The sequence below is a fragment of the Xenopus tropicalis genome, chromosome 1 (genome assembly GCF_000004195.4).
Source record: "Xenopus tropicalis strain Nigerian chromosome 1, UCB_Xtro_10.0, whole genome shotgun sequence".
In the NCBI taxonomy this organism is placed as follows: Eukaryota; Metazoa; Chordata; class Amphibia; order Anura; family Pipidae; genus Xenopus; species Xenopus tropicalis.
This window is the reverse complement of record NC_030677.2, coordinates 132998607-133021902: the sequence shown is the minus strand read 5'-3', so window position 1 is coordinate 133021902 and position 23296 is coordinate 132998607. Positions and strand designations below refer to the sequence as shown.

The 23296-nt window shown below is 41.6% G+C and overlaps 1 protein-coding gene and 1 long non-coding RNA gene across 6 annotated transcripts in view; one reads left to right on the top strand and one right to left on the bottom strand.

Moving 5' to 3' along the window:
* The window catches only part of tle4 (transducin like enhancer of split 4), an 89051-nt gene extending 84628 nt beyond the window's left edge, over positions 1 to 4423 (bottom strand). For 4 of the 5 annotated variants that reach the window (XM_012960982.3, XM_012961061.3, XM_012961022.3 and 1 more), the window contains exons 1-2: positions 3476 to 4423; positions 641 to 738 (exon numbers count right to left, since the gene is read on the bottom strand). In XM_012960982.3, coding sequence (XP_012816436.1) covers positions 641 to 738; positions 3476 to 3523 — 146 coding nt within the window. In that variant the 5' untranslated portion in view covers positions 3524 to 4423. 5 annotated transcript variants of the gene reach the window in all.
* A 136-nt stretch (positions 4424 to 4559) lies between these two features.
* On the top strand, positions 4560 to 9278 carry LOC105948580. Its single transcript, XR_001923945.2, has 3 exons — positions 4560 to 6357; positions 7640 to 7797; positions 8236 to 9278. It is a non-coding gene; the product is annotated as an uncharacterized LOC105948580 (long non-coding RNA).
* Positions 9279 to 23296: the final 14018 nt, after the last annotated feature.

The window sequence follows — 23296 nt, the reverse complement described above, 5'->3', positions numbered from 1 at the left end:
AATTCCAGAACTTCAATCAGTTTGAGCTGTCAGAGAATGTTGCGAATGGTGGTTCAATGCTATCTGGCAAGCATCTAGGAACTGCAATTCCAGACTATAAAGATAATATCACAATTAGGAAATACATGCTATGTACCGTCACCCAGACCACTCCTGCTTTTTTAAAAAAAAAAAAAAAAAAAATTTAGCATTAGAAGTATTCAAGTTAAAAAAGTGATTGCTTTTCATGCTGAGCTGGAAAGGAATTGTATCCATTCCCAAGATTTGCTAAATAGTGCTTAATCATGTTTGCTTACACTGCAGAACCAGTAAGCATTATAAACCCTTCACCTCTGATCTTAAGCACTGAAGGAGGTAATCCATACAGGTGAAATCACCTCAAAAGTAAACCTCAGCTGCGCACTGGTGCTATTGTCGTAACAGTTCAGCAGTTTATAAAAGCACATACTTGTAATCAGAGATAATAGGCCTACTCTGCCACATATTTGGCTTTCAAGAGCAAAGGTGTTTTAACTCGCATTTCCTATAGGAAGAAGCCAAACCCTTTCAACAGTTAACGCCTTATGTACACACGCACACAAAATAGACTGACAACAAGGGCTAAGCAAATACAAGGATCAGCTAAAGTAAACAGTATTACCTGTGGTACTGAGCCTGTAAAAACTGAAACTCCTCCTTAATCCGATCACACGACTCTGATATGGTGAATTTGAAGGGCTGTGCTGGCTGATGAGGAGCCTGTAAACAATAAAATATTAAATTATGAAACTAGCAAGCTGCAACATGTATTTTTTTTTTTTTTTTACCAGAAGGGTAGGGGTCAGCCATATATCTGTATTTATAAATATGCATGCACTCACACACATGAAGTCTTAACACAAAACCAAAGTCCACAAATAGTAAAAGGAAGATTACAGGTACAAAAGCCATGCTTCTCAATCATACAATAAATGAATAAAAGGCCATCTGTGTCATACAGGTGTTGTTTGCATGATTGCCCTTTGCAACTGTAACGTTAGAAAATCAAAGAACACATTTGCTGCCCAATGCTCTCGAGCAGGTGCAACGCTAAGGATAATGTTTACTTATACGTATTGCTGCCCGGAAGAGATGATTATTAAAAACACAGATAATTTGTCAAATAGGATCTGTGCATAAATGTAACAAGATCACAGATCGTGGCACATTCATAAGGCAGGCAATAAACATTCTCTGTTTTATTGTTATTAAAGGGTAAGAGGAGAGAAGCATGCAAGTCAAAGTGTATTAGAGAAAAAAACTGCTTTAAAGAAACTGAACCACAAAGCAGAGATTCATCTAGCACCAGTGCCTAAGACTGGAAGATATAATGCCCCCATTGAGGATCAGAACTATAAAGTCACATGCAAAATACACACAAATAAACAGGCAAGAGATGTGCTCTCTTCTCTTATTTCAGCTTCTCTGCGGATAAGTTCGGAGTGTGCCTACGAGAAGATGGCCACATCACCAGTACATATTTTTCTTTCCTAAGGTCATTTACTGAAGAAAGATGATTAGATCACTGGGGGATAAATCAGTTGACTGTCTGTCTTTGTGGAGTTTGTATGATGTATTTAGAAATGATAGTATCATTAATGTATGACCTTTTAATGCAATTTCTAAATTACGAGGTGCAACATGCCTCTGATTGCCCAACGGGGAAGAATGGGCCAACTGAAGATAAACACTTTCCACCGGGGCCTCAGTTCTGGAATGTGCCTGGATCCAATGTTTGGAAGTGCCCACTCAGAGCCTTACTTGAATATCCATCTACAAATTACTTTGCTCCCCACCCCCAGATTACATTACATAGTGGGTCCCAGTGCCAATAAGCCACACTGACAGCATGTTTAGCTAAATTTGGGATGTGTCATTGAGAGCACTGTTCCTCTTTACACTCCTTAGTGTCAGGATCAGGAAAGACAGGACTTTTTCCCCTTAATGTTAAGATTTTTTTTTTTGCATAAATATTTCTACTAAAGTAACACTGCATAACCTTATAAATCTTTTATAATTTACGTTAGAAAAAAAGGAGGCTGGACAGCTGCACAAAGACTAATGTAAAATCTAAACGCAATAAAAAAATAGAAAAAGGTCTAATTTGTTGTCTTAGATGTACTTATTTCCAAGCTATGCTTCAGAAATGTGCAATCTGCTTGTTTTTGTGTTATTATAATTCTGTTTTGTTAATAGTTAACAAATTGGGGCTAGAATGGCAAAGCTCATTAGTTATATAGAAAATAGGTGGTTAGAAGCGAAGGAAAACAGAGATTTGCATGCCCAGCACAAGACAAGCGAAAGGGAGGCTAAATGAGTGCACATGTCAATGATGAGCCGGAGCTCACAGTGTAATAATATGTGAGAGGAAAAGCAAACAACCCAAGATAACAGACAGAGAGGAGGGGTGGGAGGAAGCATTGTCCAATATAACCATGGGAGGGAAGCACACGGTCCTAGGTGAAAAAAAAGGGGAGGGGGGTGTGCAGAATGAATTTCAATCACCAAATGTACAGCTCACTCAACGTGGGGGAGTCACTTCCACTGAAATAATGGCTTATTCATCTCCCACATCAACTTTCCTATTTACTACAATGGAGCCTCATTCATCAATGAGGTCTTTTAATAAGAGAAGAAATGTCACATTGTAGCCCAGAAAACAAACATTTTACTTCTATGCAGTCTATACCTTGCACATCCAACCAGCAGCCCTCCCACAGAGTATATAGTATTATGGTATGCAGTCTTGTAGTTCAACAAAGCTCCAGGGCTACAGGTTGTAGATTCTTGATCTAAATGGGATAGATCCCACCATGGATATAGGAATAGAAATAAGGGCTGGGGGTGGAATTACTACTATGGGAGGGATTGGGGATGCAATAAGGACCACGCGGCTGGGAGATGAGGTAACTGCAAATCACACACACTGCAAATGAAAGGCAGGGAACAAAGAAAGGCTAGAAAGTCACAAAAAGGGGGGGACGACAGAGTACAGAACTGGAGTAGCAATCCGTGTGGCTCCCCAGCAGTTAACTAAACACCCCAAGCACCCCTGCATGCTGACATGTTTTTCTACTGGCGAGAGCTAAATACAAGAGTATCCTACGTGGAAGTGTAAAAGAGGGAAGGGATTCATTAATTCCGAGACAGGATTGGGGGGGGGGGGGGGGGGGGGAGCAGGCGGTTAAACATGCTCTTTTTTTTAGAATCAAAACAAACAAATTCAGGGCTGTCAACCCTTGAAGTACCACAACTAAAGGGTTTAGAAGATGGCCAACCTGCAGCACTCCACTGTAGCCAGACTACAACTCCCAGCATCACCCAAAAGCCTTTCTTAAGGAGTTGCACTTCGGCCACAGCTGGAGGTCAAGAGGAGGAAATGGAGATGACAGTGTGTGTGTGTGTGTGTCCTCCTCCTCCCCTCCCAGCTTCTATCCTGTGTTGTCCAACTACTCACCGCCGGGTGCCTGGTCTGGGGGTACATCTTGCTCAAGTCTCGAATCATCCAAGCCGCTGGGGAGGTTCCTGGCCCAGAGCACTGAGGGTCATGGACTAATTGCAGGAGGCCACGGGAGGGGTGAGTGGGAAGAGCCCCCAGCACAAAGGGAGGGTGGAGGCTTGGAATCCAGCTAATTGTGCTGCTCACTGAGGCTGTAGCCCCGGACTCCTTGTGTTAATAGTAAGCCTAATGCAGCTCAGCCCCAGGCAAGACCTGCTCCCCCGACCGAACCCTTACACATCCCACAGGAAGCGGCTGTCACGCGTGGAATCTCATTATCCGCAAGCCGCCTTAATCTTTTCCACCCTCGCTCCGGGATCCACGGGGTGAGACCTGCCCCAGGAAACAGGGGCCAATCCAGGGGCCCCGAAAGAGCCGAGATCCAGAGCCAGGCTCCCGTGAAACAAACAAAGCAGCAGCCTCCTCACAGCAACTTTCCGACGAGTCCCTTCCCACGGTGCGCCCCGCTCTGACACCAACTTATTCCTGGGCAGATGCAGTCAGTCAGACCGGCCCTGTTCCCTCCCGCTGGGCTTCCTCTTTAGCTGCTCTTTGCACACCTCTTACTTCTTCCCCACCAGGTTATCGTACTCGCTTTCTCCTTTCAGACGAGCTCCGGTGATTTCCCACTTCCGTCTCTCTCATCCGATCGACAACCGCGCACTTTTGTTGCGGGGAGAGGAGGTGGGTAGGTTGTGGAACCAGAAAGACAATCCAAGGTTTGGTAGCAAAATTATAAATAAATAAACCAGGCAGCCAGAGTGCCGTTCCGAGCAGCTCCCACACCGCGATCTGTGTAGGTGACTTCTATGACCAAATTTAGCAGCAGCAAATCATTAACATTCTGATACATATTCACAACATTGAGGCGAAAGCGCTTGGCCCTGCTGGGAGATGTAGTCCAGAAATGTTTCCTGTTCGCTTTAAAGACGAGCAAACAAACAGCAATTCCCGTGAACCCTAGCGCCGCTTAGTACCGCCCAAGGACGCCACGGACGGGGTCCATGATACCCAATAGAAAGCATAGGAACGTTAATCGCCACTCTCCCAATGATGCCCATCATTGTCAGTCTAGCCAATGACGATAGAGCAGTACGCCCCTGTCACTTGCTTTCCCCCACGTGGGGTCAAAACGTATCCGATTCATTCTTCTCCTCTTTGCCCTCATGGTATTAGCGAATCAGAACGCGAGACACTTGGAACTCCGCCTTGGGCGGTGTGGTAATGGGGAACTGGGGTTGGAGTTTCTCATAACGAGCGTTCGAACAGGGGAAACATTTGTCCGGCTGTCAATCAAAGTAACGTGGGGCTGATGCTCGCTGCTAGTTTGTGGATGAGACGCTGCTGCTCTGTGTGGCAATCTGTGGTGAAAACAAGCATGGAGGCATGAGGAGGGAGAGCTTGTACTCTCTTACATTACCGCACGGCCTCCTCCCTCCCTTTACTCCCTTGTCCTATGTTAGCTATCACCCACATCAAGGAATGCTGGCTAATTAGGGGCCAATGTCTCCTTAAAGAGACAAGAGCAGCCTTGTGCAGCTTTGCTAAGTGAAGGGAGGGATGTGGATGCACACAGCACTTCCCTTGGCTCATACCAATTTTACGCACCAGTGGAGCTGGCATAATTTTCTTGTGAAAAAGAGGGGGTGGAGGGAAAAGCTGTTCTATGCTATTTCCAGACGCTATGTGCCTTTCGGATGGCTGAGCCTTCCATCCACATGCAAAACGCAATTCTGCGCCTCATTGCGCTCCCCCGTATGGCTATGGTACATTGGGCAGCGCTTTTTTGGGGGTGTTTATACGATTCGTAGCCCATCACTCGGCTCCTTATCACATGGGATGTAATAAAGGATGCTAACAAATTAATTCATATTTAAATGACCCAAAAAAAATGGAAAGCAATGCAAGTTGTTGTTTTATCATGTTTTCTTTGTTTGCTTGATGTATCTGTGCTGCTTATAAAGTGCTAATATACTTATCATTTTAATGCACTGGTGCTCAGGCACCCTGTATCTGCGATTACATATAAATGCCTATGAACCTTTTATGGTTGTAGGGTACAGCAGGTGTAAGTTAGGGCTCCTCTTTCCTTTCATTAACCACATAGGTTAATTAGCTGTTAATATAATATACCTTTGTGTGTGTGAATATGATACGGATCTTAGACTGTAAGCTTTTCTGGGACAGGACCTCTATAAAGCACTTTGGTATATGTTCGATTAACATAAATAAAAGTTCATGATAAATGCAGCTCGCTTGACTGCTCTGATTGCATTTGAATGAAATACATCCCTCCTAACTGGATTCTCTAGAAGTGTCCCCAGTAACTTTAGTGGCAGTGCCATAGAAAGAAGCATTTGTTGGGTGGTAGAGGGCATACAAGTCTAGAGGGCTAGGCCATGGCTGGCTTAGTATGTTGCAGGGCACTACACACACTACACTGAGAAAAACATGAGTTTCAACAGCTCTGTTTTAGTACATAGTGCAAATTGTTAGTTGTGTATGTGCTCTCTGTCACTAATTGCTCCTTTCTCTTTGTGCTGCATAAATAGTATGGGGATAGTGTGTCTGTGGGGGGTTGCATATATGTGTGTAACCCCTTGAGCCCCCTAAGGTTAGGGGGCAGGTGTGAGTTGCTATCTCATATTGACAAATAGATCTATCAGTTCTAATGTTGTGACCTTTTTTCACTAGGAGAAAATGACTGCCTGTGCTATCCATCACAGAGCAATGATTTGTTACTCTGGAAACATGGATGTCATTCCATGATAGAGCAATGAAGTGGTTCCTGTTCATACGCCAAAGCAGTGTAAAGTAATACAAATCCCATTCATTTGGAGGTAAAAGGCAATCTAGGGACTTGTACTGGTGTCCTTATTTATATTTCTTTCTTTATTTTTGAGGCACAGTAAAAAAAAACATGTTAATGTGAGAAAAAGGTTATTGTAATATATTGAAGTACTGAATTTTTTTATATAACACTGTAACATAAATTCAGACTAGTTTTACTTAAGGAAATGGCATGGACATTTGAACCTATTTCCAGTGGTATATATTGGAAAAAAAAACTTCCAATTTACCCCCCAGGCTGCATGAAAACCTTTACTGTGGTGTGATTCTATAGAAAACACACTCAGGTATCTCCTACAGCCCTGTGGGAATGTGGGCCTAGGTGCAATCACACCCTTATCTCCAATTATAGTAATTCCACTGCCCATATCCTGAAGTGTATATTAAATTGAGCTATATTTTTTATATTATTTAAAGCTAAACAAAATCTACAGGTCATGGATACTTTTTTATTTGTATTATAATTTTACAGGGACTCAGTGTACCCTCCTCGGTGTATATTATTTGGCCAAAACACAAATATATGTAAACCTATAGGGATTTAAGTTGAAGAGCTTTAGATAAGCTGGTGATTCAAGTGAAGAATAGTTTTTTTAAAGCTAACTAATGTTGTTGTAATGTCTTCCAAATTCAAGAGGGTTATATATTTTATATGCTTTGCCGTGACATGGCTTTTTTATGGTTTCCACTTGTGAGCTTGTACTCACAAGCTACATAAAAAATGTACAGTTAAAGTTAACATTTTACCAAAATTATTTAGACACCTCCTGTCCAACAGTTTATTCTGAAACCCAGGGTATTAATATGAAGTTTGTCCTCTCTTTGCTCTTCTGGGAAGGCTTCCCATCAGATGCTGGAACATTGTTGGTGGGATTGGCTTTGATTCAACCACAAGGGATTTTGTGAGGTTAGGCACTGAAGTTGGGTGATGAGGCCTGCCATACTGTTGGCATTCCAATTTATCCTACAGGTGTTTATTTGGGTTGAGGTCAGGGCTCTGTAAAGGCCAGTCAGTTTCATCACACCAATTCTATACAGACCTTACTTGTGCTTAGATGCATTATCATGCTGAATCAGGAAACAGTCTTCCCGAAACTGTTGCCACAGAGTAGGAAGCACAAAATTGTCAAGAATGTTATTATACACTGTAGCATTAACGGGCTACTCCACAAGAAATGTTTAATATATAATTTTAAAAATTCAATGATTTGAAAGTTATTTATAAATGTAATTGCTATAGAAAGCAGAATATTTCTGTCCCTTGCCTTCTAGGAGTAGCCCGTTGATTAACAGACCCATGGAGAAGCATGCAAAGAATTTTTGCAAATGAAGCCTTGGTTGGAGGAGAGCTGACTTTTAACTACATCAGAACCAGCACTACAGAAAGAGACAGATACAAGCTGCTTTCAACAGACTGACTTGTTGGAAAGGTGAAATCCTATGATGGTATTACACAGAAGGTCACTGAAATTTTCAGTGTGGTCCATTCTACTGCAAATGCTTGTTGGTAGAGATTACATGGTTGTATGTTTAATTATAAATCTGTGATGTTTTAAAGAGCCAATTCCACTAATTAAACTGGGTGACCAGATACTTTTGGCCAAATAATGCATATATATATATATACATACATATATACAGTATTGTATATATTACAGCAAATACATTAATTTGGAACCAATATTTATTGATGGCATCAATATAAATGCGATGGCTTATTCATTGAATGAAACTGCTACTTCTTTTCATACATCTCTGATGCCTTTGCATTTAGCACCAGCGCTTGTCTATTTCAATTGTGCACAGATAACAATTTTAAAAGATACATCTAAATCATTTCTTATCTTGACTGCAAATTTCTTTGCTAGGGTTGCAGCACATAGAGCATAAACTACATAGCCTGATTTCAGCTGGCTGAAAAGCTTCGGGAACTGACTGCGCCTCTGATTAATCTGAAATGTGGCATGCATGATACCACTTTTTAGGCTCAAAATGCTATGGTTCTAAAACCCAAGACTCTTATTTACATAAAATACTTAATGGATCAAAAAAGTTCTGTTTTTTTAATTGTTAACACTTTCTTGCATACATATCCATCATTTTCAAAAATCAACTTTTCTTACCGAGTAGTTCCCTCAGCACTAAACAGGAAATACAGTAAGCAATGCCACAAAACTGCTGACATGATGCTTAGGTCTGACAAGTATGCAAGGTTCCACTTGCTAACAGTTTGGTAATATATGGTAAGGTTTCTTTACTGAGGGCCAAATCAAAGTTACAAAAATGTAATTGAGACAGGATATAATTCATCACTGTCAGTTTTTCTTGCCCAGAAAGGCAAAAATGGTTGTCAAGCTTGTATGTACAACTGTATATTCCATGAAACTAAAATTTGTGATTTTGTTGCCTTCCCCAGAATGGGGGATAACACTGCCAATGCTCCATTTGTGGGAGGTATTAGATGCAAAACTGCTGCATTTTCCATCCACTGTTTGCACCAGATGGTTTATTTATACAGCTAGACACATTTATGCAATGCTTTACAGACATTGTTTATAATTCACATTAGCCCCTGCCCCTGTGGACCATACAACATAAGGTCCCTATGAGAGGCATTCAACATAGAAAATCGTTGGTTACATCATGAGACAGTTAACCTGTGCATATGTTTTTGGAGCTGCCAGATATAGACACAGAGAGAACATGCAAACTCATATAGTGTGCAGGTCACACAGACCACTATTACCACAAGGTAGCAGGGTTAAACATACAGGCAGGTTAATTGGCTTCTGACTAAACTGACAATAATTTGTGTGAATGTGACATGTACCTTAGATTGTAAGCTCCTCTGGGGCAGGGACTTATGTAAATGATGAAAAACTTCTGTTAAAGGACATGGAAAGGCAATGTCACTTGGGGGTGTCAAAATGTTAGGCACCCCAAGTGACTTTAATCGCCTACCTTTTACCCCGGGCTGGTGCCCCTGTTGGGAGAGAACAGCACCAGCCCGGGGTAGCTGCAGCACTTTCTTCTTCCTGGTCTGCGAGCGCGCGCATGCGCAGTAGAGTGAAAAGCCAAACTTTAACAGATAAGTCGGCTTTTAACTCTGCTGCGCATGCTCCTATCGCATAGTCGCAGCTAAATGAAGCAGGAAGGAGGAAGCGATTAAAGTCACTTGGGGGTGCCTAACATTTTGGCACCCCCAAGTGACTTTGCCTTTCCTTGTCCTTTAAGCACTGCTGAAATATATAAATAGCAGGAATCATGTTGCAAGTAACAGACTGTGTTGCAGAGTTACAGAGGGTGCAGGGATTATGGCCATGCATAGGCTCTTACAGGCAGAGGTAGCAGAATTATGGGGAAGTCATTGTGGGGAACTAGAAAGCAGGCCAAAATACAGTTTTCGTTTGTGGAATGTCTTTAGTTCAGTGATGTGCTCTACATCTTACATTGACATCAAGTGCTGCAAACAAATGCTTGAGAAATGGCTGTATACAACCTCAATCTACACAAATTCAATGAATAGGGCTTGTGATCAACATATTTTCCCATATCGTTTTAATTGTATGTATGTATAACTTTATTTATAAAGCGCCACAAGGGTACGCAGCGCAATACAATCTTACAAAATACAAAATTACACACAGGGAGGACAAGTGTTATAATAAATAAATACAATATGAGTACAAAGGGAGTAAGTGCCATGTGGTATGAGACACCGTAGGAAAGCGGTCCCTGCCCCATAGAGCTTACAATCTAAGTGGTTGGGTAACATACAGGCACAAATTGGAAAGTAAGAGTGCACCAGGTATGGGCATTTGCCATTAAGAGCAGGACTAGGCAAAATAGTGTTTTAGTGCTCCAGAAGCTAACAGCTGAGCTTTTTCTTAAAGAGTTAGTGAGTGTTCCGAACGGAGGGATTCAGGGATAGAGTTCCAGAGGTAAGGAGCAGCGAGATAGAAATGTTTAAGCCGAGAAAAAAATAAGGTTTTTGTTATTTCTACAGCCAAACAGGGCAAATAGGAAAACTGCAACTAATTTCAGTTTCTAACTTCCTGGTTCTTGTAAACAATTAAGGAAAGAAGGTAATTTATTAGATAGCCAGCAAACAGATAAACCATACCCTACAAGTTGAGAAATCAAAGCAAAATCCTGATTGGTTAGTATTGGCAACAACACTTTTAACAATTTAGCACCATTGCTCGTCAACAAGCTTTCTTGTGTACTTTACCATTAGATTTTTCTCCTGAGATATTTTCAGGTGTATATTTTAATATGCCTTATCAAAGTGGGATATATATATTTTTTCTGTGTAACTTGGTTTGACATATAAAGCGATAAAATAAACTGACTAATGACTTGTGCTTAGGATTTAATCGCTAAACTACAACAGCTGTGCAAAGTGAGGAAAGGCCATTTAGGTAACCTGGCTTATCACTTATAAAGCAGCGACTGTAATTGAAAGTAAGTGAAAGTATCACTGGGTAACAAGTGTTTCTAAAAACTCCAGGCTAAACTCCAGGCTGCTTCATAGGTGACATGTGACACCAGTGGAAAATGCCACATAAGTGCCTTCCCCAGATAAGAAGGAAGCTAACTATGCACTAGGATCAGCTAGCAATATAACACTAGCCCTCCACCCAGAGTATAGAATGAGTAACTGAGAATGAGGAACAAAGCCTGTGCTAGGATTGATATTCTTGCTGCTGAAACACAGACAAACAGGAAGTATCATGTTTGGGTAAGAGGTTACATGACCACTTCCTCCCACTGCGGTCAGCTCCTTGGCTAAGTAGTTAAGGCACTGTCTTCTCAAAAGTAGCTGCCTTTTTTTAGATGCTTTGCGTGACTACTTAGAAGTGCAGTTGGTGTTAAAAAGAGAGTGTAAAACATTTCTTACATGTTTTTGTATATCTGGTTTTAGGTGGGCCACACACAGAGATGTTCAATTTACTCTAAAAACCAGGCAGTGTTTTTAATGAGAGAGTAGCAGTTCAACAGAATAGGGCCTGAATAGAGTAATGCAAATTAACTAACAATCAAATCCTGTAAGATGACAGTCAACATAGTGCCAAAAAAACAATCACAGCCCTTATTTGGTACCTTCAGGTACATTTTTATGCTTGTGGGTTTTTCTTTTTTTACATTTGAACCTGGCTCATGGGGAAATAAGGTTGAGGATCCCCGCAGGGAATCCTCTTAGCCCCATGAAAAAACATCCAACTTTCCTTTTCTTTTTCAGCCTTTTAAATTTATCCCTTTAGTTTACCCTTTCCCTCAGTCCTATGAATTCATCTCAAAACTTCCCCAATGTTTTAGGTTTATAATTTTAGTTGCACTGGAACCCCTCATGCCCAGGTCGTGTGAAATATCCCCAGTGCAATGACCTCACAGTTTCCTGTGGACAAAGGAGTGCCCCCGATTCATTTAATGCCATGCAAAAATATGCTTAATTTCTGACTATATAAGTAGTCAGAGAAAAGTCTATGAAAAATCTTATGAATAGATATGCTATCCCTTATTGGGAAAATCGATATTCAGAAAACTCCAAATAAGGCAAATCTTAAATGAGTCCATTTTAAGCAAATTACTGTGATTTTTTTGTTTTCTCTGTATCAGTCAAACCTTGTACTTTAATTTAATTTAATTTTTAAATATTTTTTATCAGGCTTATATTGATCCAACTTACTGAAATATCCTATATCTGGAAAACCCTAGGTCCCAAGCATTCCAGATAACAGATCCTATACCTGTATTATCTAGAAAAGACAAGCCTCAGATATAATCTATTTACATTTAACTCATGCAAGTCATGCCAATCCATTACCCAAAATAACTAACACTGCATGTTGTTTGTTAGGCAACAGTGCGGTGTGTGCAGATAATATGCTTTTATTGTTTTTACAGACACATAGTTAATGTTGACATTGTGTTACAGAGTGAAGGAAATGAAGAACCATCTCATTTCTGTGTGTGCAGCTAGGCTTTCGAGGCATGATGCAGAAGGTCACAGGTGTAGGTTAGTTCTGGCTGACAGAACAAGTACCTTCTGTCAACAGCCACTCGTACATGATATAACTGTGTCTGTGAGATCTCACAATAATTTTATCAGTGAAGACACTTGGCAATTAGTCAGAGGCTCTTAATATGTGCTGTATAATATAAATGGAAGAAACTTAAGTAAATATCTCCTAATGATTAACTAAGAGGTCATTATTAACTGTTGCACATTAGTTTATGTTCATTAACATTTTATTAAACTATATGAACAATGACATTGTGTGCTTTTATTTTCTTTGCCTAATTGTGATTAGGCAAATAATTTTTGTGTACTAAATTGAAAATCGTAATTTGGCTTTCAGTACAGCATGCTTAAGAGAATATTCAGACAATTATAGAAACAGAAACATCTTACAAACACATTTGTATGCAATTTTAGCTTGTACAGGTACGGGACCTGGTATCCAGAATGCTTGGTACCTGTAGTTTTTCAGGTAAGGAATCTTTCTGTAATTTGGATCACCATACCTTACGTAAATTAAAAAATCTTGTAAACATTAATTAAACCCAATAGGATTGTTATGCATCCAATAAGGATTAATCATATCGTGGTTGGGGCAAGTACAAGGTATTGTTTTATTATTACAGAGAACAAGAAAATCAATTTTAAAAACTCAAATTTTTTTATTAAAATGGACTCAATGCTAGATTATATGTTATTATTATAGCCTTCCCATAATCCAGAGCTTTCTGGAAATCAGGTTTGCTGAAAATGCATGCTATACCTGTACTTGCATATACACAGTAAAAAGTGTTATCTTTTACATCAGAACATCAAATTAAAGAAATATAGTACACACAGAAGCATATTGGGTTAAAAATGCAGATGACTGTTATTAATTTATTTATATTTATTAAATATTTAAATTTAATTTTATGAGATTTTATTATGGGTGCATTTAACAAAAACACAAAAATAATTAACAGGAAATAAAAACGGTTTCACCTTGCCTGGATTCAAGTTCAATTTGTATTTTTAAGTCTACTTGCAGACAAACCAAAATTGCCTAGATCCAGTCATAGATTTTAGTTAACTTCTGGTCATAACAGAGACAATAATCTGTTCCAGTTATTTTAGGTTTTCAGCCTTATAGTCTTAAATGGCATACACGTTGATGCGATGTCCCGCAGTCGCCTGAAGTTGTCTTCAGAAGAAACTTCGGGCGACTGCGGGACATTGCAGCGACGCGTTTGCCATCCCACCAGCGATTAGTTGCCCATGACAATGGAGATTTGTTGCGGTGCGACTAATCTTCCCGTGTACCCCTGCCCTTAGTGAGATTATTTTCTTTCTCCTAATAAAAATATATACATTTGCTTGCATTTTTTTATTAGGCATTAATATTTTTGAGATGTTAGATCTCATTTACCACCCTTGGCAGGCAGGATTCAAAGAGCAAAAAACAGACACAAATCTCCATCCTTTTCTGACTTTGCACCCTGCCCCATGCTTAGCCCCAAGAATGGAGCACAAAAACCTGGCACCAATGTATGGCCCTGTTTAATGTATCTATGGGGAGGATCTGCTTATTGCTGAACAAGTCGCTGAGATAGTGATAAACTGCATTACCAAATATTGTTAAGGGGGCCATTTGTTTGCTTACATAAAAGAAATAACAATAGTAAGTATAAGTACTAGTCCAGAGAGAACCTTGTATTGCTTGTGGTAAATAGCAACACCCCTTATCCTCTTAGGAAGTAACAAACAAAATCAAAAGCATAAGGTACTTGGTTCTCTAATGTGATATTAAATGGATTCTGTCATGATTTTTATGGTGTACATTTTATTCCTAAATTATACTGTTTACATAGCAAATACTCATACCATTTAAAATGTTATTCTTGAACAAACAAATGTATTTTTTTAGCTGTAATATTGGTGTGTAGGCAGCCATCTCAGTGCATTGCGCCTGATCCTGAGCTTTCAGAAGGAACCAATGCTACACATTAGATTACAAAATGATCTTGTGTAAACGTAACACCTATATTATTGTTATTATTAGCAGGTATTTGTTAAGTGTTAGAAATGTGTATATGTCATGCATACCAATAACATACAAACAATAATTGTTACAGGAGGTACAGAGGGTCCTGCTCAATAGAAGTAGAGGAGGAACAAGGCCTGGGATTAACTAGTGCATACATAGACCTCTAAATTAGTGGCTTAGTTGATTAAGAGGTCTCTAATCAGAAGAACTGACCCAAGTATTAGTCAATATTATAATGGGTTATTTGGAATTCAGATAAATAATCCCTTAATTAAAGTCATGCAGCTGAAGCTTGCTAAACATGCATTGTCAGCAGCAATTGCTGAAGTCAGTCATGCAGAATAGCAAATGGGAATACATTTGTCCAGTTGCGATTGATGAGTTAATATACAGCCTAGTTATTGGTTTAATTGCATGTAGGTAGAGCTAGCAGTAAAAGGCTTCTGATTTTAACAAGAAAACAAGGCTTTGACATTATATACGTTGTATTTCAAGTAGGTTTCTCGTGTACTGTCCAACTTTAACTTGAAATTTACCCTATCACTCTCCTACATTTGATCATCTAATCTCCTTTTACTTACCCGTGTCTCTCCTCCATGCTCTTGTATTGGGGCAGAAAATACTGCCAAACAGTTGTTTAGCCAAGTTGGGGGTTTAATTAAGATTAATTAGTGTTACAAAAAAGAATTGTCTCTGCTACTCAATCAGTAGCTATAGGATTTGATTTTAAGGCTGTGGCACACACTGAGATTAGTCGCCCGTGACAAATCTCTGTTGTCACGGGCGGCTAATCTCCCCGATATGACATCCCACCGGAGAGAATGTAAATCGCCGGTGGGATGGCATACATGGCGTCGCAATCACCGAAGTTTCCTCTCGAGGCAACTTTGTGATTTCGGCAAATCACCGCGCTGCATATGCCATCCCACCAGCGATTTACATTCTCACCGGTGGGATGTGCCACAGCCCTCAGGAGACAACTAATTGCAAACAAGAAGCCTTATGTTATAAAAGGCACTATGTTTTCCCTGGAGCAGTAACCCATAGCAACCAATTAGCAGGTAGAATTTTCTGGTCATCTCTTTAAAAGCAAACATCTTATTGGTTGCTATGGGTTATTGCTACTGGGCAAACATAGTGCCTTTTATTACATATGGGGAAAAGAGTGGCACCATCAGGGAGGGAGACTGTTGTCCCGGCCCTTGTGTTTGTTGGAAAGACCTAATGGTAACAAAGCATTAGAGTGATTATTATATGATCCCCCTATATATTTATACATCACCCCGAAGCGCCTCTTCTCCAGTGTGAACAACCCCAACTTGGCCAGTCTTTCTTTATAACTAAAACTTTCCATACCCTTTACCAGCTTAGGTGCCTTTCTCTGTACCCTCTCTGAATAATGCTGAGCACTGGAGACAAAAACGGAACAGCATATTCTAGATGGGGCCTTACCAGCGCTCTGTGAAGTGGAAGAATAACCCCCTTCTCCCATGAATCTATGTCCCTTTTAATAAAGCTCAAAACCTTGTTTGCCCTTGCAGCTGCTGCCTGGCATTGCTTGCTACAGCCAAGTTTATTATCTACAAGAACTCCAAGGTCCTTCTCCATTATGGATTTGCCCAGTGCAGTCCCATTAAGAGTATAAGTGGCTTGCATATTTTTACATCCCAGGTGCATGACCTTACAGTTATCCACATTAAATTGTGTAATTTACATAAAAGTTATGTAAAAACTTGCACAATTTATGTAACTTCCATAAAAAATGAGTGACTCGCCTAGAAACAAAGGCATCAACAGTGTGACAAGGGCAGGCAAGAGAGTAGGATTTACAGTTAATGCAAATGTCACCCACCACCAATGAATTAAATTACTTATTAACACATTTTTAACAATTTATATTAAGTTACTGTTACAGTCTGTATACTTAGGAGCCCAGTAACTGCCTGGAATAACCCCTTAGGCAACCCCGGTGTTCACCGACGCCCTTTTGGGGCCCCGGACTTTCTGCGGCGGGAGAGGCAGGGATCCTACTTACGGCCAAGGTTATTCAAACACAGTACCAAGGGTTGAGACGAAATCGGAGTCGTGGTCAGGCAAGGGTCGGTGGCAGGCAGCAAGGATCAAGGTCGAAAGTCAGGCAATGGTCGGTGGCAGGCAGCAAGGAGCGTAGTCAAAAGTCAGGCAGGGAGTCAAAAAACCAGATAATCAGACAAAGACAGCTTAGCAAGGCACCAGGAATACAGGACCAGCTTGGGCAATGAAAACAAGCAAGGAACCGCTTTTTAAGTTTGAATTTGGCGCCAAAGTGACGTCAGCGCATCCACTGACGTCATCGCGCAGCGCTGGGAGGACCTAAAGTGAATGCGCATGCGCGCGCGCGCCCTTTGCCATTGCGCGTCGGGACGCGCCGAAGAGAGGTGCGCGCAGGAGCGCGCTGTACCGGAGGAGCCCGGGGACCGGCGCGCCTGAAGGTAGGAATGCGCGCTGGTCTCCCGGTGCTCCTTACAGTACCCCCCCTCTCAGGAGCACCCACTGGGGGCTCCCAAGGTTTCCCGGGAAACTTTTTGTGGAATAGCTTTACCAATCGTGGAGCATGAGTATCCTTAGCTGCCACCCAACATCTCTCCTCAGGACCAAACCCTCTCCAGTGAATAAGATATTGAATGTTACCTCTAATCTTGCGGGAGTCTACAATCTCCTGGACCTCAAATTCTTGACGCCCGTCAACCAAAACCGGAGTAGGGGAAGGAGAAGCAGAAGAAAAGGCATTACAAACCACAGGCTTGAGGAGGGAGACATGGAAGGAGTTTGAAATATTCATACTGGGAGGAAGTTCGAGCTTAACACAAACAGGATTGATGACCTCCTTGACCTTGAAAGGACCAATGTAACGAGGACCTAACTTAGGACAAGGAACACGAAGCTTGATATTCTTAGAAGACAGCCAGACGGAATCTCCAACTGAGAAACAGGGGGCCGGTCTGCGGTGTTTATCTGCTGCCTTCTTTTGACGGAGAGATGCTTTTACCAGAGCTTGATGAGCAGATGACCAAACGGACTTGAAGTCATGAACGGCAGCCTCAGCAGCGGGCACATCCACCTTGAGTACAGAAGGAGGTAGGGACAGAGGATTCTGTCCATAAACACAAGCAAACGGAGAGGAACCTAAGGCTTCATGCTGGAGATTATTATGAGCGAATTCAGCCCAAGGGAGAAGTTCGGCCCAGTTGTCATGGTTTTGTGAAATAAAACAGTGAAGAAACTGCTCGAGGACTTGGTTGGTTCTCTCAGTTTGACCATTACTCTGGGGATGGTATGCAGAAGAAAAATTTAGCCCATTTCCTAACAATTTACAAAAGGCTCGCCAAAAGCGGGAGACAAACTGGACTCCACGGTCAGATACAATGGATGACGGGAAGCCATGGAGTCGGAAAATCTCCTTAATAAAGATACTTGCCAGGAGGACTGCAGAGGGGAGCTTCCTCAGAGGAACGAAGTGGGCCATTTTGGAAAAACGATCTACAACTACCAGGATAGTAGTAAACTCTGCCAATCTTAGTAAATCTACAATGAAGTCCATTGATATATCTGTCCAGGGTTGGCTTGGAACAGGGAGAGGATGAAGAAGACCACAGGGGAGACACCGAGGAACCTTCTGCTGGGCACAGACAGAACATGCGGAAACAAACTGGTGAACATCTTTAACCAGGGAAGACCACCAGAAGTATCTGGAAATTAGATCAAGTGTCTTTCTAACCCCTGGGTGGCCTGCAATCTTAGAGGAATGACCCCACCAGAGAATTTGAGAAATCTTGGCCTGAGGGACGAGAGTCTTACCAGGTGGGCACACTGGTGTGGCTTCAGTAGCCGGCAGAGCTAAAGATATCGGGGCCACCACTCGTTCGGGGGGAATAATAGAACAAGGAGGAACAGAAGGAGACTCTTCTGAAGACAGGGATCTGGATAGGGCATCAGCTTTGACATTCTTGGAGCCAGGTCTGTAAGAAATAACGAAATTGAACCTAGAAAAGAATAACGCCCATCTGGCTTGTCGTGGATTCAGTCTCTTAGCGGAGGAAATATATTCTAGGTTCTTATGGTCAGTCAGAATTGTGACTGGCTGAGAAGCACCTTCTAGGAGATGACGCCATTCCTCCAAGGCTAGCTTAATGGCCAATAGTTCACGGTTGCCAATATCGTAGTTTCTCTCGGCGGGTGATAACTTCCGGGAGAAAAAGGCACAGGGGTGAAGAGGGCCTTGGAAATCCACTCGCTGGGATAAAATAGCCCCCACTCCAGTATCAGAGGCGTCAACCTCCAAGGTGAACGGCCAGGAAGTATCCGGATGGATCAGGACTGGAGCAGAGACGAAAGCCGACTTTAGGGATGCAAAGGCCTTCTGGGCCACAGGAGACCAAAGTGACTTGGAGTCCTTACGAGTGAGGGCAGTGATGGGAGCAACGATCTGGGAAAAGTTTCTGATAAACCTTCTGTAGAAATTGGCAAAACCTAGAAAATGTTGAATGGCCTTTAGGCCTACAGGGGTAGGCCACTCAGTCACTGCAGAAACCTTGGCAGGATCCATCTCAAAACCGGAGGAAGAGACAATATACCCAAGGAAGGAAATCTTAGACTTATGGAATTCACACTTTTCCAGTTTAGCGTAGAGATTATTTTCTCTGAGACGCTGTAGCACAGATTTGACTTGAGGAATGTGTTCCGACCATGAAGAAGAGAACACCAGGATGTCATCGAGGTAAACCACGACACAGGATTGCAGCATATCACGAAAGATGTCATTGATGAAGTCTTGGAAGACAGCAGGAGCATTGCATAGGCCGAAGGGCATGACGAGATACTCATAGTGGCCATCACGGGTATTAAATGCAGTCTTCCACTCATCCCCCTGGCGGATGCGGATCAGGTTGTAAGCACCTCGAAGATCTCACGAAATGTAGCAATAAAAGCCGAGGAGTTGTGGACTAAAGGGTCGTCTTGTTCCCACAGAGGTGATGCCCAGGCCAGTGCTTTACCCTGGAGCAATGCAATGATATATGCCACCTTGGATTTCTCAGAGGGGAACCTGCGTAGCGCATAGGGGCAGGAATCTTAGGCTCGAAGTGCTGTACCACAGCCGAAGGTGCGACTGAGACAGGAACCTGTGGAGGCGAAGCAGAACCACCTTGCTCCCCTTGGAGGGAATCCAGACGGGTGGCGAAGTGTTGAAGAGACTGGGAGAGATGAGCCTGCTGAGCCTCTTGAAATTCCAAGCGCTTGAGGAGTGCTTCCAGGACATTCTCCAGGGAACCAGTAGGGGCAGCATGAGAGGGCTCCATGTTGGCCCAAGCTAACTGTTACAGTCTGTATACTTAGGAGCCCAGTAACTGCCTGGAATAACCCCTTAGGCAAGCAGGAGAGCCCTGCCGACCCCTGTGTTCACCGACACCCTTTTGGGGCCCCGGACTTTCTGCGGCGGGAGAGGCAGGGATCCTACTTACGGCCAAGGTTATTCAAACACAGTACCAAGGGTTGAGACGAAATCGGAGTCGTGGTCAGGCAAGGGTCGGTGGCAGGCGGCAAGGATCAAGGTCGAAAGTCAGGCAAAGGTCGGTGGCAGGCAGCAAGGAGCGTAGTCAAAAGTCAGGCAGGGAGTCAAAAAAACAGATAATCAGACAAAGACAGCTTAGCAAGGCACCAGGAATACAGGACCAGCTTGGGCAATGAAAACAAGCAAGGAACCGCTTTTTAAGTTTGAATTTGGCGCCAAAGTGACGTCAGCGCGTCCACTGACGTCATCGCGCAGCGCCGGGAGGACCTAAAGCTATTGCGCATGCGCGCGCGCGCCCTTTGCCATTGCGCGTCGGGACGCGCCGAAGAGAGGTGCGCGCAGGAGCGCGCTGTACCGGAGGAGCCCGGGGACCGGCGCGCCTGAAGGTAGGAATGCGCGCCGGTCTCCCGGTGCTCCTTACAGTTATAGAATAATGCCAACTGTTTATATTGGGATCTATTTACAGAATTAACTTTCCAGCATCGGAATGACTGGTTATTGGGTCCCACAGCAAGATCATTGGGCCCCTAAACTTACACAGTTAGCATAACTTGTGCAGAAACTTACATTACTTTCATAGATGTTTTTATGTCAAGCAATAACAATGCAGAGCAATGTGCCAGGGTACCTTACACACCTTAAGGTGTGTAAGGTAAAACATAAAACACTTGCCCCTAATGAATTAAATTGGCTTATTAGCACATTGGGATCTTTTTACTGAATTACATGAGTTATTGCCTACATGAACTTTCCAGTAGCAGGGCCCCTCAACCCTTTCAGAATAATACATTTTCTATAAATATATGTTACATTGCATAGTTACAACTGGGCCCCCTATACTTACTGGGATTTCCAGCAGTTGCAAGGACTGTTTTCTCTTTAGTTCCACCACTGCTTTTCAGTAAAATGATTTGGGGGTTTGTACCATAGTAGCTATGGCTAAGAAAAAAAACACACATCTATCAAGTTAAACCTTTCATCCTTGCAAAACCTTATTACCTGGCTGAAAATGTTGATACTATGCACTTGTGTTTATGAGGGGGGCAGCTTAATAACTTGGCCTTAATGGCAGCCATGCAAACAAATACATTTTTATTTAAATCAATGCTTATTTACTAACAATGGGCACATTTGCTGTAATTGCAGTAATCCATGGCAACTGATCAAAACTGAGATGGTTGCTATGGGTTGCTGCCCAGACGCAAATTTGCGAGGGTTGTTTAGTAAGTCTGTAGTTAATGTAATATGTGTTATGGATCATAGAGGGTAATAAAATAACATAAAACATTTTAATATTGTCTTCATCTCCATTTTTATCTAGTAAATTGAAATGAACTACACAAGAGACATTCTCGGATGTCCTCAGATCAACAGATTGCATATAGTTAAACATATCTAAAAATAATGTAACATATTCAAATCTGTCCTGTACACTGCAAATAAGATTTGCCATCTGACAACACGACTATCAAAAGGGAACACTGAATGCTCCCTTTTCATCTTACAAAAGAGATAGTCAGAAAGACTTTTGTTTTTAAAGGAATACTGTCATGGAAAAACATGATTTTTTAAAACACATCAGTTTATAGAGCAGAATCCTGCATTGAAATCAATATTTTAAAATGGCAAACATTTTCTAATGTGCAGCGCTTGCTCCTTCTGGAAGCTCAGAGGCACAATGCACTGAGATGGCTGCTTATACTCCAATATTACAGCTAAAAAAAATACATTTGTTGGTTCAAGAATAAAATTTTAAATGCTAGAGTGAATTATTTGCTATGTAAACAGTGTAATTTAGAAATAAAAAGTATACCATAAAAATCATCACAGTATCCCTTTAAATTGCAATTGGTAAATTGACAAATCTACATCCTAAAGCCAAAAAAAATCAGACTTCCCACATTTTGTATCCTGCATGACAAAATGATGGTGCTTCTTTTTTTTTTTTTTTTTGTGGGCTCTGGTGAAACACTTCTGCTTTCACTTACATCAAGGCTCAAGAGGGAACATGGTTTCCAGACAGGAAACTATGGGGAGTGTAGTTAATTAAGCTTCACATTGGCTAAAGGGTTGTCAGGGTAAGAATATGGAAGCTAAGTAATGCAGAGTTGCACGTCATCCCTTTTAAATTAAATTCTTATAAAACCCATATAATTTAATGTTGCCTGCACAAAGCTTTCTTCATATAGGTTAATGCTAGCATGTATATGTAATATAAATTTACTAGGTTATCCCTTTAAAGTGAAAAGGTACAACTTATTGGGGGGGACAATTAGTTAGGCACCACTAATGACTAAACAACTGACCCTCTACCCCTGAATATCCCCCATATAAGTTAAATGCATGTACAATACAAAAAAGCCTAAAAACTCCAGACTTCTGAAATAAAAGGGAGCTGACATTTTTGGGTTCAAAATTGCAAAATTGTTTGCAGATGATGGCAATATACTTAAAATCACTTACCTAATACCCTGAGCGACTGCTGCTGTTCACTAAAATCTGCACTGGGGGGATTTCTGCAGACAAATCTTGCGCCACCTTTTTCTTCAGATTCTTTCGTCTTCTTTTCATTCTGGTCTGGGCAGGCACATGCACAGAAGAATGAAAGCCAGACTTAGAAATGAAAAGCTAGCTTATGCACTCTAGTGTGCATGCCCATGCCCCAGCGAAAAGAAGAGGAAGACATTGTACCGAAGAAATTCTGCAGAAATACCCCAGGCCAGGGCAGTTTTCTGCTAACAGGAGCAGGTAAGTGATTACAGTCATTGGGGAGGGGGGTACGTAACTTTTGGCATCCCCCAGGTTATTTAACATTTTTTTCTCCTTTAAACATTTGATATTGTCTGTGTTATGTTTTATGTTACATGGTACACTATGGTTTAATGGCAATCGTTGTTTTATCTTTAAGTGCTTATTTAAACATATATCATAAGGCTGCATAAAACCAAAGCACACACACCAGATTAGAAATAAGATATATATACAGCTTGTGAATTTTAGTGGCAAGGCAGCACGTAGCACTATCTTTTATTTACAGTCAATACTTCAGTGACATTATTTAGAAGCCTGCTTCATTTGTTTATTTTGGTTATATCTTTTGCCAGTCTTTTCAGGTTCAAGGATCTTTTATGTTGACTTGTTGACTTATGTTTTGCATTTAGAAGGCCAGCTGGACTCCAATTGATGCCTTGATTTGAAATTGATGCAGAAGCAAAAATAAACCTTGCAAATATTCTTTACATATCTTCTATTATTTGAAGTGTTAAAGACTTGTAAGGGTGGAAAGGGCACTCAAGTGAACTTTGCTAAAACACATGATGATATTATGCTATA